At 38.6% G+C, this 17,965-nt stretch overlaps 1 protein-coding gene across 22 annotated transcripts in view; it reads right to left on the bottom strand.

The window, feature by feature from the left end:
• Positions 1-17,965, bottom strand: part of Dtnb (dystrobrevin beta) — a 232,091-nt gene that overhangs the window by 180,607 nt on the left and 33,519 nt on the right. For all 22 annotated transcript variants that reach the window (XM_047521994.1, XM_047521981.1, XM_047521980.1 and 19 more), the window contains one exon: positions 13,754-13,967. In XM_047521994.1, the coding sequence (XP_047377950.1) occupies positions 13,754-13,967 (214 nt within the window). The remainder of the gene's footprint in view (positions 1-13,753; positions 13,968-17,965) is intronic.

Below are 17,965 nucleotides of genomic sequence, written 5' to 3'. Positions count from 1 at the left end.
GACAGATGCGAACTATAACTTGAAAAAAAAAAAAAAAAAAAAAAAACTGTACAAAAGTTCACTCAAGAAGTTATTTATAAAAGCCAGGTTAGGTGGCAGACCTATAATCCCAGCTACTCAGGAGGCTGAGGTAGGAGGATCACAAGTTCAAAGCCAGCCTGCGCAGTTCAGTGAGGTCCTGTTTCAAAATAAAAATAAAAAAGCTGTGGACAAGGCTCAATGGTAGAGAACCCCTGGGTTCGATAGCCAGTACTGAGGAGGAGGGATTGGGGGAGGAGAAAGGGGAAGGGAAAAGGGAGGAGGAGAGGAGGAGGGGGGAAAAAAACAACTGGACTAGACCCATACCCATCACAGAAATTAAATCTCTATTTTAAAGTCTTTGAAAAAGCAAGCTCCTCATTCACAGGGCATACGGGTGAATTCTAAATACTTCCCAACTCTTTTTTGATGCCAGCATTATTCTGATACCAAAACTACACAAAGGATCGGGCATAGTGGTGCACACCTGTAATCCCAGAGGCTGAGGAGTCTGAAACAGGAGGATCAGGAGTTCAAAGCCAGCCTCAGCAACTTAGCGAGGCCCTATGCAATTCAGTGAGACCTGTCTCTAAATAAAATACATAAAGAGGTAGGGGTGGGGTTCAGTGGTTGAGTGCCCCTGAGTTCAATCTCTGGTGCTCCAAAAATCTACATACAGACAATACAGTAACAAGAAAGAAAACAAGTTGGTATCCCTCAAGAACACAATCCCAAAAATCTTCAACAAAATGTAAGCAAATCAAATGTAGCAATACACAAAAATAAAACTAACCCAGGGGGCTTTATCCCAGGGATGTAAAACTATTTAGGGTTCTGGAAACTAATTAATTCACCATCTCAACAGACTAAAAACAAAAAAGTCATATCATCATCTGAATAGATGCAGATTGACAAAATTCAGCCTCAATTCCTAATACTTTCAGAAAAGTAGGAAAAGAAACTTCATCAGTTAACAGGCATCTTAAGGATTATAATAACAGCAGCTAACATCATACTTGCTTTCAAAGACTTGCTTTTGCCCTAAGATGAAGTTAAGATGACTGCTCCTAGTAAAAATGACACTGGGGAACCCAGCCGATGATAGAGGGCAAAAAAGGAAAAGGGTACAAAAGCATGTAGATTGGAAGTGAAGAATAAAACTGGGTTTACTCCAGAAAATATGACCAGGTATTTAGAAAATCCCAGCAAATCTACCAAAAGAAAAAAAAAAAAAAAAAAAATATATATATATATATAATATATATATAAAACCTGATAAAAAGAGTACAAGTGGGTTTAGCAAGGTTGCATAATATAAGCTCAAAGGACAAAATTCAATTTTATTTGTAAACTAAAAGAAACTAAAATATACTCACTTTTAAAAATATGTTCAAGATCCATATGCTGAAAACTACAAAATACTGGTGAAAAGAAATCAAAGGAGACTTAAGATATACCTAAGATATTCATGTTCATGAAACAGAAAATCAACATCGTTAACAAGTTAGTTCTCCCTAACTCAATTAGAATCCTGTTGTTATTCGATGCAACCCTCAGAGGCGGGGAGGAGAGGTGCTATTTTTCCTGCCTTTTTACACATCATTTAATTTAGCACATCATTCTGATACCAAATGTGTGGGGTATCTTCCCATGCACCAAGCAAGTCTGCAGCAGACACGAGCTGAGAGTCTGAGTCAATTCAATTCTGCCACTCTCTACTTGGAGACAGCATCAGATCCTGAGGTAGGATAGAAGAAAGAAGAAATGGGTAGAAAGAGACACAAAGGAAGAAGAAGGAAAAAGAATTTTAATTCGTAAGTTCCACATACTAGTCCAGACCTGTCACACCCAAGTCAGTCTCTCTTTCAGATGTGTTATTCCCCAAATTCCTGGGAAATCTGTAAATCTACCTGGTACTGCTAAATTACCCCTGCTCCTGAAAATAATCAGATTAAGTAAAGAGAATTGATATTTTAAGAAACCTATGATTAGGGGACTTTCCAGTGCTATCTATTGATCCAATAATAAACACCACATCAACCTAAGGAGCCTGAGATGACCAGACCATCAGAAGCTACTGTGAGATCACCAGAAGGATATCATTTCTACATACCTTTCTGTACCTGCCCCTCCCAAGTTTCCAAGAACTGGGGACCCCAAAACTTATTTCTCACTCTCAAGATGGCTCTCATTCTCCCTTGAATGTGCCTCTACTTTCCTAAATAAACTTCTGTCTCTACCTTTCACGAGCACAATTGTGAAATTCTTTCTGTCACATATGTCAAGAACCCTGCAGGTTCTGAGTCCAGTTTCCGCTTCTCTCCAGGAAGTCCTTGGACCCTTCTTCAGAGATTCCTCATCTCCCATGACATCCCGCAGATTGAGGCCTCAATCCCACTACACTGTCCAAATTTTCAAAGCCAGCTGAAGTTGTAGGTGGTTATTTACACTTCTGACCATCCAGTTATACATCAGGGATCCCCACAACCCCTTCCTTGCAGTCAATTAATTTACTAGTGGCTCACAAAATTCAGGGAAATATGTTTACTGTTTTTACAAAGCATACTAATGAAAGAGATGCATAGGGTGAGGTATGTGGGAAGATGTGCTGAGCTTCCATGCCCTTCCTGGGCATTTTGGTTTTTTACAAAGCTTCATTGCATGGGCATGAATGATGAAATCACTGATCAGCTTAACCTTCAGTCCCTCTGCACTCCCCAAAGTTGGGGGATGGGGCTGAAAGTTCCAACCCTCTTATCACACAGTTGGTTCCCTTGGCAACCAACCTCCATCCTAAGGGTATCCAGGGAGCCCACCTAGAATCACCTCATTAGAACAAAAGATGCTCCTATCACCCAGGAAATTCCAAGGGATTTAGGAAAGTTGTCAGACATTCCTATCATCAGGAAATTACCTAGGTCTCAGGAGTCCCTGCCAGGAGCCAGGGTCAAAGATCAAGGATCAGAACAAAAGATTCCCCTATAGCCACTATTTACCCAGTATTAAAAGCTCGGTCTCAGGAACTAGAGCAGAGACCAAACATCAAAACTAAAGATTCTCCTACTACCCCATCTCTCAGAAATTACAAAGGTTTTAGAAGCTTTGTGCCAAGAATTGAGGATAGAGACTAATATGTATATTTCACCCCTCCCTTTTTTTTTTTGGACTGGGGCATTTTACTACTGAGCTACATCCCCAGTCCTTTTTATTTTTTGTTTGAGATGGGATCTCACTAAATTGCCAAGGTTGACCTCAAACTTGTGATCCTCCTGCCTCAGCATCTTTAGTAGCTGAGATGACAGGAATGTGCTACTGTGCCCAACTTACATTTCTTATTATTTCACAAATCTCAATAAAATTCACAAAAAGGGAGCCAGGCATGGTGTAATCCCAGAGGCTCAGGAGGCTAAGGTAGGAAGATCTTGAGTTCAAAGCCAGCCTCAGCAACTTAGTAAGGCCCTAAGCAACTCTTTGAGACCCTATCTCTAAATAAAATATAAAATCGGATGGGGATGTGGCTCAGTGGCAAAGTGCCCCTGGGTTCAATCCTTAATACCAAAAAAAAAAAAAAAAAACCACAAAAAGGTATTTTTATAGAATCAACAAAGTTATTTCTTGTGTATCCTTAGATTTCTAAGTCCATAACTTAATAAGAAATAAGAATGTATTATTCAGATGCTTAAAGCTCACCCTATTTTTGTTATGTTTAAAAGTTCCCCATGTAATTTTAATATGATCCACAGCTGAGAAGTGCCAACACAGAGCTTTGAATGTGATATTAAAACTTAGTTTTTTGTTGGAATAAAAAATCAAAGATTTATCATAATGAAAGACTTAATAAAATTAACATACATTTGTATAAGTCTTTCTGGTTCCAAATCTCACTTTCTTCCTTCAAAGGGACCAAATAATATCTGTTCCTTGCTATAGAGAAGAAACTAATGACATCTATGCAAACAGGAGAGTGTAACAGAGCCCAGCATACTAACAAGAGAGCCAGGTTGACTTTAAGCTCCTGGGTGAAATGGGTGGTGTGAGCTAGTAGTGCACATCTGTAAATTTTTTACAACAGGTCTTACTGGGCGCCGCAACATCTTTGCTTCTAAAACTTATTATAACACACATTTTTTTCCTAATCTTCAAAAGGAAGATTAGACAGTAATATTTTACACTTTCCATCCTTTATTTAAAACATTCTCTAATTCAACTCTTACATATAATAGTCCTCAGATTCAGTCTTATATGTAAATATAGAAAAACAGATATAAATTTCAAATATCCTGAGGCAGAACTAAGACACTTTTATTCTTTTCCATTCATTAGGACTATTATTAGTCTCCACAGCTGGTCTCCAATCAAGTAGTCTGTTCATTTATATAAGCGATCAAGGTATTGATAGTAAGAGGATTCATCAACCCCTCAATTTTTACCAGCAATACAAGATCCCTTAACAGGTCATCTCTCATACCCACTTTTACAACCATTTCTCTGGTCCACAACAGTCAAATAGCAATCTCTACACATAACTGCCTACCCAACAAACCTCAGAGCTCTCCTCTCTGCCAGTGCTTAATTTAACACGCTGTACTATGGGTGGAGGATATGCATCAAAGTGTCAGTATGTACCTCCATGAGACAAAGAGAGTATGTAAGTAAAGCTGAAGGAGTTTTAGGTGTCAGCAGAAGTAGAGGTATTTGAAATTAAAGATGAATTTACAGACAGGAGAGACTGGGGGAAATGCTTAGTGAGTGCTTACGTTAAGAATCTGTTCAGTTTGGCATGGTGGCACATGTCTGTAATCCCAGCAACTTGGGAGGCTGAGGTAGGAGGATCACAACTTCAAGGCCAGCCTCAACAACCTAGTGAGACCCTAAGCGACTCAGCGAGACCCTGTCTCAAAATAAAATAGGGCTAGGGATGTGGCTCAGTGTTAAAGCACCCCTGAGTTCAATCCCTAGTACCAAAAAAATAAAAATAAAGGCCAGGCTTCATGACCCCTTTGCCATGAATATTTTTCTTGGCAGTGAAACACCTCAGTCTACTTTAATCCTAACTGCAACTTCCTATACAGACACTGTCCCTAAACAAAGCAAAAGGAAGGTGTCACTTTCGCAGTTCTAACACTCTTCACAGTTCCTGCATCCTTCCTGTGCGACTACAGGCACACAGAGAGAAACTGCAATACCTCAGCAAACCAACGCCCCATGATGATGCTCTTGAGCTAACTGATTCTTTCTTCTTGGAAGAACCTGTTTTATTGATTCTCTCCTGACATCTGACATTATTCTTTATACACTGTCGAGCTGCATTTAAAACTGAATATTCAGCTGCCCCTGGTCAAGGCATTTACAATCACACGGATGACCATGTTTTCACCACTTTCTAAGTAAAGTACAAGTCTATACAGAATCAATTTGCATCAAACAAGATTAGGGAAAGATACTTAACATGATTTCATCAAAAATAATCTAACTCACTTAAAATGTAACCTACAATAGCCTGTGAAGTAAGTCAATATTTAAAATGCAGTATGACCAACAGAATATTAACCCTTATCCAAAGACAAAAAAAAAGGTACTACCTGTCAAGGATGACAGTAGAGAGGAAACTTGCTATCAATATTTTAACCCCACCCAGAGGGAACCCCTCCAGGGGCACCCTCCCCCAAGGAGCATTCGGGGTCCCAGACTTCTCTGCATGGTTCAGTCCCGTAGACTTATCATTTTACACACATGAACCACGCACATGACTTCTAAAAAGAGGTTTCATTATCCAACACTGAGAAAACACCATCAGCTCTGTGACAAGTGATGCAGATGGTGAGTCACTCTGAATAAACACCGTGTGTTTTAACACACAGGTAGGCATCTTCAGAAGCCTCTGCAATCCTCGCCTGTGCCCTGTGACCGGGAAAGTGTTCATTTTGGTTTAATAAAGTCTCAAATTCTGCCTATCTTTTGGTATTTAAACTAACCTCATAGGAATGATTTGTTTCTTGGCTGTGCAGTACCAAATAAGGGCTTGCAATTCAAATTAATACTTTTGAAAACAAGGCTATGGGGAACGTTTTTTTACTTAAGAAAACAAGATATTTCAACATCTTTAGCAAACAATTGTAGATGCTGCCAACTATAAATTAGTACTTCTTGTACGAAAATAGACTTCTACTTTAGAAACACTATTATCAGTCCAATTATCACATGTTGCTAAGAGGAATAAGCATTTCTCTTTGATTTTCAAAAACTCATATTTTTCCAATTAATCTTAATTTATAAAATTTCACAGTGACTAGATTATGCAATAATCAACTGCAAATCAAGAATCCACTTGGCAAAAAATGTCAAACAGCTTAATCAAGTAAAATCAACTTGGAATATTATTCAATTTTGCCACTATCAGAACGCCTGCTGCTTTTCATTTCTACTTAGACGTTTATTAAGAAAATCCAGCCCTGTTCTAATTGAAGAATCAAATAAATATAAAGTAGACTCTGTACTCTCAGTAACTTTCCATCTCATCTGTACACTTATGATGCAGTTTAGAATACCATATGATTAAAAAATCAAAATGATACAGACAAGAACTACAGGTTACCAGAGAGATGAAGATGAGGCTGGTGATAATAAGGAAGGCAACGGCATAGCCAAGAACTTGAAGCAAACCCTGAGAAGGACAAAAATTTGGATGCAGATGAAAAGGAGAGAGTATGCCAGGCAGAGAGCTTTGTGGCTTGGGGGCAGCCACAAGCAAAGGAGCCAGAGATGAGCAGGTCCACTGGAGAAGCAGAGAAGCACCGCGGGGAGTTTAACTAAAGCCTGGCGAGCAGGGAGGTGAGGACCGACCGGAGCTCTTAACAGAGCCACGGGAGCCTTTGAAGGCTTCTGAGGGGGACGTTACATGGGGAGAGTAGTCTTCATCAGATTGTCTGCAGGCGATGCACCAGTGGCCTCGAGGACAAAACAGGCAAGGAAAAAGCACTCCCTGCCTTTTAAGGGGGGAGAAAAAACTATAAAAAGGCAGGATGAAATAAGCACAAAATAAACAAATATAAATCTGAAACATGAGCTAATAGTCAAACCCTCCACAGGTCTGCCTATCTTGAAACCAAAAGATTCTTGTTTGGAAATTAGCACAAACAATGACTTCTTCAAAGAAGAGCTACAAACCACAGAGTAAGAGGCGAGGGAGCTCCCCTCACTCCCCTCCGCGCCGTGATTCCGCGGATGGGCACTCACGACCCGTCAGGCGGTGGCACACAGTCACCAGTCCCCAGGAAAAGGAGCAGGCCATGGGCTCCCTGCTGGTCCTTCTCAGAGTGGCAGTTTTTCTCCATTTTGTACTAAGTTCCCCCTTAGGATTTCACTATTTTAAACATTCAAGACCCCTAGCTTGTTCCCTATTAGTTCTTGGAAACGTCCTAAAAGAGCTGGGATCTGAACCAGGAGGGAGACGTGCTGCGGCTGTGGGCGATTTCCCATTCAGCACAGCACCCTGATTTTATTTGGCTGATGTTTTTCTTGTCATCTTGAATACTCCTAAGAACAAGCAGGGATGTAAGTAAACACTGTAACCAAACACATAATATGTTCGTGCCGCCCAGGAAATTACAGTTTTGTTTAGAAACCACCGAGGCAGACTGTAACCTGGTATTTTCTTTTTTCAGTCATGTCCACTCTGTGCTCCCCTAGTTGGGCAGATTCAGAATTCAATTTGCTTCGATTTTAAATGGACTAGTTTGTTTCTGCTTTGCCCTGCGTGTGCATGTATGCACACATGGGTATGTGTGTGCTGCTTATAGTATTGGAGACTGAACCCAGGGCCTCACGCGTACTAAGCACACACTGTTTTATACTGTTTTGTTTTAAATGTCTACTACTAAGAGGCAACTATAAAATCTTTTAAATGAATCCAAATTGAACTGCTAAAAGAAGACTTTAAAATTATTGTTAACCATATTTTCAAACAACAGGAATTTTTTCATATAACTCCATAAAATTTTAGAACAAAATAGATACAGATGGTCCCCAACTTATAACAGTTTGATTTTAAAGATTTCTTGACTTTACAATAGTGTGAAAAGCAATACACAATGAGTAAAAACCATACTTCCAATTTTGAACTTTTTTCAAATTTCAATACTAGGGATCAAACCCAGGGGCACTCCACCACTGAGCTACATCCCACTCTTTTTTTGAGACCTCACTAAGTTGCAAGGCTGTCCTCAAACTTGGAATACTGCTGCCTCAGCCCCCTAAGGACCTGGGGTTACAGGAGTGCACCACTGCAGCTAGCTCAAATTTTCAATTTGGACTTTTTCCTAGACTAGCAGGATGCAGTAGGTCATTCTCTCTCCAAGCTGGACAGAGCCTCCAGCTGCACCTCCCAGTCATGTGATCTGCTCCTGGTGGACCATGCACATGCCTGGCAGCTGTTCTGTCCCTCAACTGTACTCTCAGCCCCATAACACCCTTTTTATAACTAACAAAAATAATTAAAACAATAATCAAGCTGAGTGTTGTGCTTTAGATATGAGACGTCCTCCAAAAGCTCACATGTGAGACAATGCAAGAAAGTTTAAAGGTGAATTGATTGGGTTATGAAAGCTTTAACCTAATCAGTGCATTAATCTACTGACTTGGATTAATCAGGTGGTAAGTGAAGGCAGGTAGGTGTGGCTGGAGAAGGTAGGTCACTGGGGGCATGCCTCTGGGGTTTATATTTTGTCCTAGGTGAGCAGAGTCCCCTTTCCTGATTGTCCTGTACTGAGTTGCCTTCCTCCTCCACACCATTCCATGATGTTCTGCTTGGGCCCAGAACAATGGAGTCAGTCACCTATGAACTGAGACCTGTGAAACTATGACCCAAATAAACATTTCCCCCTCTAAAATGATTCTTGTCAGGTCTTTTGGTAACAGCGATGAAAAGCTGACTAAAACACTGAGGATGTAGCTCAAGGGTAGAGCACTTGCCTGGATGTGTGAGGCCCTGGGTTCAATCCCCAGTACTACAACAAAACAGAACAAACACACATGAAACAATACTTTGTTTATCCCTATACCTATGAAAAACTGTTATTTCAGAAGCAAGGAAATAGTAACATGAATCAGGACACTGCTAACCTGAGCTAGGTACAGGTCAGTGGAATGGGACAAGACAGCATAGAGATAAACAGAAGTTACTGCCAATGGTGGAATTTCTGGATTAGATAGTGGGTCCATGGATGTGTATTATTCTTAAGAATGAATAAATGATGGAGGGAAGAAAGTACTGGAAAACGATCAGTGAGTAGCCAGGGCAGTAGTCCAGAGAAGGTGAAGATGTGCTGGGAGAGAAGCATACACACTTGAGATACTCAGGAAGCAGAAATGACAGGACTGGGTCGTTGGCTAGATGTGGAGACTACAGTAGGAGAAGGAAGACTTATAAATGATTCTCAGATTTCAGGTTTAAGAAACTGAGTGGACAGTGGGGTCATTTCATGAGAAAAGGTACCACAAGTTTATGATACACTGCATGAAGCTTAGGGGTGACCACTGTGGTTGTCGCCCTCATATCTAATCTAACCATCCCCACAGGACAGCATGTGGTCAAAGTAAGAATTAAACCACTCTCTGCTCCAGGGACACACATCCTGATGTGTTTGAGCTATCAGATATAACACCTACACATACCTTCAGTGGCCCAAGCACACAGTTCCAGAGTTCAGCTGCTTTTGTTCTATGCTGAGAAAAGGTGGCTCTCTCCCCCTACCTAGACTTGAAAGCGGAAGCATTTAGTGGCCACTAGCAAGCATTTTTTGAAGTCAGCCTAAGGATGAAGATGATAAGAGGAGGGCAGAGCCAGAAGCAGTGTGAGGAAATGAAGTCAGAGATCTGTGCAACCAAGACCCAGGGCTAGCCTCCCTCTGGTCCCAGTTACTGTAAACCCCCAGGGAAGCAGCTTTCTCTTCCTTGGAGCTAAAGACAATGAATGAATACCAAGACTTGAAACAGAAAGGGATCTGTAAGTAAAAAGCATTAGAATGTGAAAGTGGCTCAATGCAGAACAGGGAGGCAGACCTCTCCCTCATGCTGGGAATGTGGGTAGTCAACTTCTGCCCCTCAGTTGGACCAGACCACAGGATAACCAGCAGTGCAGCAGTGGGGGACCAAGAGGCGGGAAGAATGAGCTACCCATGTTTTTGCTCCTCTTTATGGCTTTCACTAAGGTTCTACACACAGATGTTTGTAATTAGACCCTGTATTTTTCAATGTTTTAAAATGTAAAGTGTGTTGAATGTAATGTTACATACATAAAAGTATTTAATGTTAAAAATGTCAAGTATTTAAAACTCAAGCATTTAAAAAATTAAATCCTGGGGTGGGGGGTTATGGCTCAGTGGTAGAGCGCTCACCTAGAACATGTGAGGCACTGGGTTCCATCCTCAGCACCACATAAAAATAAATAAGTAAAAATAAAGGTGTCCACCTACAACTAAAAAAATATTTTTTTAAAAATTAAATCCTCAGAAAATACTACATATGGAAGAAAATCTCATTTGTCCTGTTTTAGGGTCTTATTATCTATTATAATAATCGGAAACCATTTGGCAAAAAGAAAAAAAGACTATAAATCTGAAGGTGAGGGAAGTTAAGATTAAATAATATTTGCCTTCAAATATTCCTTGAGGAATTATGAAATACAAAACCTGAAAGACTCAGTTGAAATAACTAGGTAATCTACACATCAAAAGGACTCTCCAACCTAAATAATAAATTGACCATTCAATAAAAAGACTAACATTTGAAGTATTTAACAACAAAATGCTCTGACTTCTAAAAATTCTGATAACCAGATCTATCTTTCTTCCAGTACAAGAAAGACAATTTTAGCAAGACATGGTGGCACATGCTTGTAATCCTAGGGACTTGGGGGTGCTGAGACAGGAGGATCAAAAGTTCAAAGCCAGCCTCAGAAACGTGGCAGGGCCCTAAGCAATTTAGCGAGACCCTGTCTCAAAATAAAAAACAAAAAGGAATGGGGATGTGGCTCAGTGGTTGTGCTTCCCTCAGTTAAACCCCTAGTGCCCTCCCCAAAAAAAGAAAGGAAGAAAGCCGATTATAAATGTCCGAAGAGTTAAATAAGTTCTTATCATATGCAGATGTCAAGGTGGGTGAAAAGTTCTTATCATATGCAGATGTCAAGGTGGGTGAAGACAGGATAACAGATTCTAATACCCATGGTCAAAGTGTTAGACATATCGACCTGAATATCACCAAAGTCACCAGGGACACAAGACCCTCCTACTCTCCCCTCACTCATCTCTTTCTGTGTTTTTAGTGTGCTCTTCTACCCATCTGTTTTCATCTGGTTGACTGTCCAGTTACCTTTTCTTCTCTTTCTGCACATGTCCAAGTCTCTCTGAACCCATCCCAGGACATCTTGTGCCTTCTGCTCCTATGCCTGGCCTTCCCATTCTCCCTCCTACTATCTTTTCACTCTTCCTTTTCCTCCATTCTTTAGCCATCTGCTATGGTCCAAATGTCTCTGTCCCATGATAGCATGAGAAGGTGGGGCCTTTGGGAGGTGAAGCCCTCATAATGGGACTAGTCCCTATATAAAAGAGGCCCCAGAGAGATCCCTTGCTCCTTCCACCATGTGAGGATATAGTAAAGCATAATCTAAGAGCCAGAAAGCAGGCCCTCACCACATACAATCTCCCTCGAGCTTGGGCTTCCAGCCTCTAGAATTGTCAGAAATACATTTCTGTTGTTTATAAGCAACTGAGTTTATGGTACTTTCTTTTTTTTTTTTTTTTTTTTTTTTTTCCATTTCTTTAAATCGGTACATTATAGTTTTACATAATAATGGGATTTGTTGTTACATACTCATCCATGCACACAATGTAACACTACAGTTTAGCCAATATCATTCCCCAGTATTTTCTTTTCCCTTTCCTCTACTGGTCCCACTCTACTGATCTCCCTTCAATTTTCATGAGATTCCCCCACCCCCATCTTTCTTTTTCTTTTCCCTCTCTAACTTCCACATATGTGTGAGAAAACATAAAACCCTTGACTTTCTGAATTTGGCTTATTTCACTTAACATAATATTCTCAAGTTCCATCCATTTTCCTGCAAACAACATAATTTTATTCTTCTTTATGGCTAAATAAAACTCCATTGTTTTTATGTACCACATTTTCTTTATCCATTCATCCACTGATACACACCTAGGCTGATTCAGTTTAACATATTTTCTTACAGCAGTTCAGACACCATAGTATTTAACTTGATATGACTATGGAATCAAAGTTTTTAATCTCTGCTTATCATTTTTAGGTAGTTGAAAAATTTTTATTTCTGAGTTTTTAAAAAAGTGCTTCTTGAATTGATATATGTTGTGACCCCTTGAACTGACTCAGTGGGTCAGTGTCATGATAAGGTGCTACTTACTCACCACAGAATAACTCTTTTTACGAAGGGTTCTGAATCAAGAGAGTCCTCAGACAGTATAAAAATTAACCTTATGGATGCACTAATCTACTAAAAAGTGGCATTAGGATTCTGGGACTTTTGTTTCTAGTATATTTTTACTTTAAAAATACAAATTTATTAAATAGATATAATATATAATCGGGTAACATCTTATAAACATGTTGTAAATTTAATAACTACCTAATTGTGACCTGATTTTGATACAAAGTTTTACTTTGACATAACTTTGATTAGTTTTATCACTAATTCACAGAACTGTCACTACTTAAAATTATCACTAATAATATTTTACAAAGATATGAACTCAAAGTAAGCCTATAGAGAAAAAAATGAAGTAGACAGAATTAATCTATCCAAATCAAATGGCCCAACAGGGAGCAGACACAGGAACTCTCATCTCCTGGAACGTAACTGCTAGCCTCTGGGCTTCTATCCTTCATGATTGGTTTGATTTTCTTTTTTTTATTTTTATTTTTAATTTTTTAGTTGTTGATGACCTTTATTTTATTTATTTATATGCAGGGCTGAGAATCAAACCCAATGTCTCACACATGTAAGGCAAAAGCTCTACCACTGAGTCACAACCTCAGTCCCTAGTTTTCTTTTTTACAACCTCAACTTAATTCTCTACGAATACAAATGTATCAAATCATTTACATTTAAATTTGGGATATATTTAAATAGTTTTCTTCTCTTGTTGTATGGTCTACCAATGTCCTGCATTGAAAAGAAAAAAATTTTAATAGGCTCCTAGACATTTATGAAAAAGAGAAAACAAGATACTTTAGTCCAAAGGCATTCAATGTTACAGATTAAAGAAAAGATCACAACTTAAATATATGTCACTGGAGATGGAACAGCTATGTTCAGATACCTATAATTGGGCTGGGGTAGTAGCTCAGTGGTAGAGCAACTGCCTAGAATATGTGAGGCACTGGGTTTGATCCTTAGCACCACATAAATACAAATTTTAAAAAAGGTATTATGTGCATCTACCACTTAAAAAAAAAAAAAAAAAAAAGACACATGTAATTGAACTAAACCACATGTCAAGTGTTGTGATTCTCCTTGACATTGGAGAACCTAACACGAGATGTTCCAGGACAGCTAAGTCCCTGTTAACCATGTAGAAGGGACTTACACTGAATAACTTCCCTTGTAACTGTGATTCTAATTGGACCAGCCCAAGCAAGGCTGTGTGGAGCAAGGGCAATGAAGTGACAGGTGTTCTAGAGTGAAGGAGGGGTGACGTACTACCTGTCATAAGCAGCAATCATAAAGTTGAGGAGGAGGCTGATGGACTGTTCCACACTGATTTGGTGAGTAGAAGGAAGGCGCTTGTTCAACTGATAGTAGATGGATGAGATGACGGTTTCGAGGCGGGACACACTGATCTCGGTGCTATGGTCCAGTGTATTAAGGCCATTATCTCGAAAGGCTTCGATCATATTCCAGATATCAACCAGATGAACTAAAACATAAAGAAAATAAGCTGTCAACAATTTTAAAGTATGGTGCCACATTCACAACTGGACATTTAAATTTATCACCTAGTTTTTAAGTTTAAAATATAGAATTTCTTTAGTCAAAATATAGACTCTCTTTAGTCAACATTGGGAAAAAAATTCTATGGCAAGACAGAGAATGACAGTCCCAGATCATCAAGAAGCCACTATAAACTGGGTGCAGTGGCACACACCTATTCCAGTGACTCAGGAGACTAAGGCAGGAGAATCGTAAGTTCAAGACCAATTCAGAGAGAACTTCAGCAACTTAGCAAACCTTGCCTCAAAACTAAAAAATTAGAAAGACTGGAGAAGCAGCTCCGTGGAAAAACACCCATGGGTTCAACACCCAGTACAAAAAAGAAGCCACCATGGACCCGGACTGACAATCTGTAGTCTTTACATTTGAGAAACTGAAGTTTCAAGGTCTTGTAAACAGAGACCCATGCAATCCCTAACAGAATAATTTGATGTACTCATAGGAACTTTCGCTCTTTTTAGTAACTTGTTACATTATCTTGAGTTTTCTTATTTTATTACTTTAGCCTAGCAAATTTGGCAATATTTTACAACTAAAACTGTACTCTCCATAACCCTAAGAAGAGACAAATAGTAAAACACTAAATGCCTCTCGGACTACTCAGCTCTACACAATGTTAAGTAGAAAATAAATTTATCTTTTGTCTCTTTTCTCCATGACTTAAGAAGTTGATTTGTTTTAAATTTCATTTCCAATAACAAGGTAACCTTGTACCTGGATCTACTTTCCCCTTGAAAATAACTAAAAATCTTACGGAAAAAAAAGAGAAACACCAGTGCACTTGTGACCCAGGAAAAAAATACACAATTCTTGACCAGACAGAAAAGAGACATTTCTTTAATAGTTAAAATGATACATGACTTCACCCAGGAAGACTGAAATTTCTACCTAAAAGAAAGCTGACACAACTATTTATAACAGAAAAAAGGAGGTTGGAAAACCACAAGATCACCTCAACAAACACAGAAAAAGCATGTGGCAAAATCCATCACCCTTTCATTATAAATACACAAGTTAGGAACAGAAGGAAATTTCCTCTGCCTGACCAGGACATCTACCAAAAACCCACACCTCAACTTTTGAAAAAAAAAAAAAAAAAAAAAAAAAAAAAAACAAAGAAGCCGCCCAGCTAATGCTCTCCTTAACCAGAAAAGACAGATGCTCTCCCCTCAAGATCAGAAGCAAGACCCTGAAGTATAAGCAACCAAGAAAAACAGACACACTGGGTATTATTTAAATTCAAATTTGTATTTCAAAAGATAATAGTAATAATGGACTGGGGCTGTAGCTCAGTGGCAGAGCACTTGCCTAGTATGTGTGAGGCCCTGGGTTCGATCCTCAGCACCACATAAAAATAAACAAAAAAACAACAACAACAAAAAAAAAGGCATTCTGTCCACCTACAACTACAAAAAATATTTTTAAAAAAAGATAATAGCAATAAAGTGAGAAGGCAACCCAAAGAATGGAAGAAAATATTTGCAAGTCGTAATCAAGAAAGATCTAGGATCCAGAATACATAAATACTCAGAACTCAACAAAAAAAGACAACCAATTTAAAAATGAGAAATAACACACACTGATCCAAAGAAGATATTCAGATGGCCAACAAGCTCATGAAATGATGCTCCACATCATTAGTCATTAGGGAAATGCAAAACAAAAGCACAATGATATACCACTTCATGCCCACTAGGATAACAATAAATTTTTAATAGAAAACATCAAGTGTTGGTAAGGATTTGGATAGATATTCCTGAATTATTTAGCTGCACTCTTTGTAAGTCAAAAAGTAGATTCAATCCCCAGTACCGCAAAAAAAAAAAAGTAGAAACAACCCAAATGTCTACCAACTGATAAATGGATAAACAAAATGTAGTATATCTACAGAGTATTATTCAGCCATAAAAAGAACAAAGTACTGATACACACAGATGAACCTTGAAAACATTATGATATCAGACAGTCAAGAACACATATTGCATGAAGTTACTTATACTAATAGTCCAGAAATGGAAAATCCATAGAAGAAGTAAATTAGTTGTAGCCAAGGACTGGGAGGATGAGAGACTGGGGTAACTAAAAATGTGACTGGGAGATGAACATGTCCTGGAATTAGGCACTGGGTGCACAACTCACCCTGTGAACGCACTAAAAACTACTAAACTGCACACTTTAGAAGGGTAAAGTTTAGTATGTGATTTATATGTACCTCAATTTTTAAAACAGTGGGACAAAACTTTGCCAGAGGTAAAGAGAGTTACTGCATAATGATAAAAGTTTAAATTCAACAGAAAGAGTAAGAACTTTTTATTTGTTTACTCCTAACAGAAAGCCTCAAATTATACAGAGCAAAACTGAACACACCTAAAGAGGCACCAAACCTCAAACCTCACAAGCTTCACAGTAGATAGGTATACACCTCTCTTAGGGAGAATACAATCACAAAAAACCAACTACAGACACTGTGGTTAGCCTCCATACTAACAAAGTAGGCATAAGGGCAACATATGGATCAATGTTCCAGTGATTAAGAGAATATGCTTTATTTCCAAGTATACAAAAAATTTGTATAAGAACTGACCATAAATCTCAACAAATTTGAAAAGACTAAACTCACATAAGCCATGAAGGTAAGTCTAAAATCATTACCAAAAAGACAACTTTTGTGGGGGACGGTGGTCCACAACTGTAATCCCAGCTACTCAGGAGGCTGAGGCAGAAGGATTCTAAGCAACTAAGCAAGATTCTGTCTCAAAATAGAATCTTTAAAAGGGCTGGGGTGTGGCTCAGTGGTGGAGTGCTTGCCTAGCATGCACAATACCCTGGGTTCCTTAGTAATAGAAAATAATAAAAGATGATTTTTTTAATGAACCTTTAGAAATTAAGAAACACCCTACTTGGGAACATTATTGATCTAATTAAGGTTATCTACAAAGAACCTGCAGCAAAAGTACTACTTAATAGGAAAAGGTTGAAAGCCTGTGTTCTGGTGCTGATAATGAGATGAGATGTCCACCATCACCATTTCACTGGACTTGAGGCCTAACCAATACAAATATGCAAGATAAAGTAGTAATAAGATGAATAAATACAACAGACATCTACTAGAAATCACAAAACTGTGCATGCAGAAAATCATAAAGATCCAATAGATAAATTCTTAAAATTAATGTATGGATCTAGAACAACAGATAGATAAAAGGTAATATATAAATGTCACTGTATCTCTATATATCACTAACATACAGTGAAATTCTAAAATACTACTTATAGTAATATCATAAGTCACAAAGACCAAGTAACAAATTCGATGAATGTGCAACATTATTACAAATAAATCTATAAATATAATTGGCAGAAATTAAAGACCTAAATACATTAAGGATGGATGTGCCATGTTCACAAGAGAAAATGTCAATATTGGAAATATGTCAATTCTCCCCATCTTGATCTACTGATTCATTAAATCACAATCAAAATCCCAGCAGGACTATATACTGAAGTGGTGAGTTATATGTGAATTATGTCTGAAAAAAAAAAAAAATAGAAAAAAAAAAAAAAAATCCCAGCAGAGTTCTTTGTTTTACCTAGGTTCTGGCAGAAACTGACAAGCAGATTCTAAAATTTGTATGAAAACAAATGTAAAAAGGCCACAAATGACCCAGACAAACTTAAAGAAAAACAGAATGAAGTAGGAAGACTTGCTCTACCTATAACAAGGCTTATTAAAAGCTACCACAGTGGTCACTGTCACAGTATGGTACTGGTACAAGGACACGCAGACCCATGGAACACAAAGGGGTCCCAGCAGATCTTCTCACACATGGACACTGCTGTGAACATTCTTGCATATTTCTCCTAAGGGGCAATGGAATGTGGATATGGACAAAACAAGAGGCTAACTCCTAGTGCACTGAACAC

Source organism: Sciurus carolinensis, chromosome 13 (assembly GCF_902686445.1).
Source record: "Sciurus carolinensis chromosome 13, mSciCar1.2, whole genome shotgun sequence".
In the NCBI taxonomy this organism is placed as follows: Eukaryota; Metazoa; Chordata; class Mammalia; order Rodentia; family Sciuridae; genus Sciurus; species Sciurus carolinensis.
The sequence above is the reverse complement of the archived record's forward strand: the minus strand, read 5'-3'. Positions and strand labels throughout refer to the sequence as shown.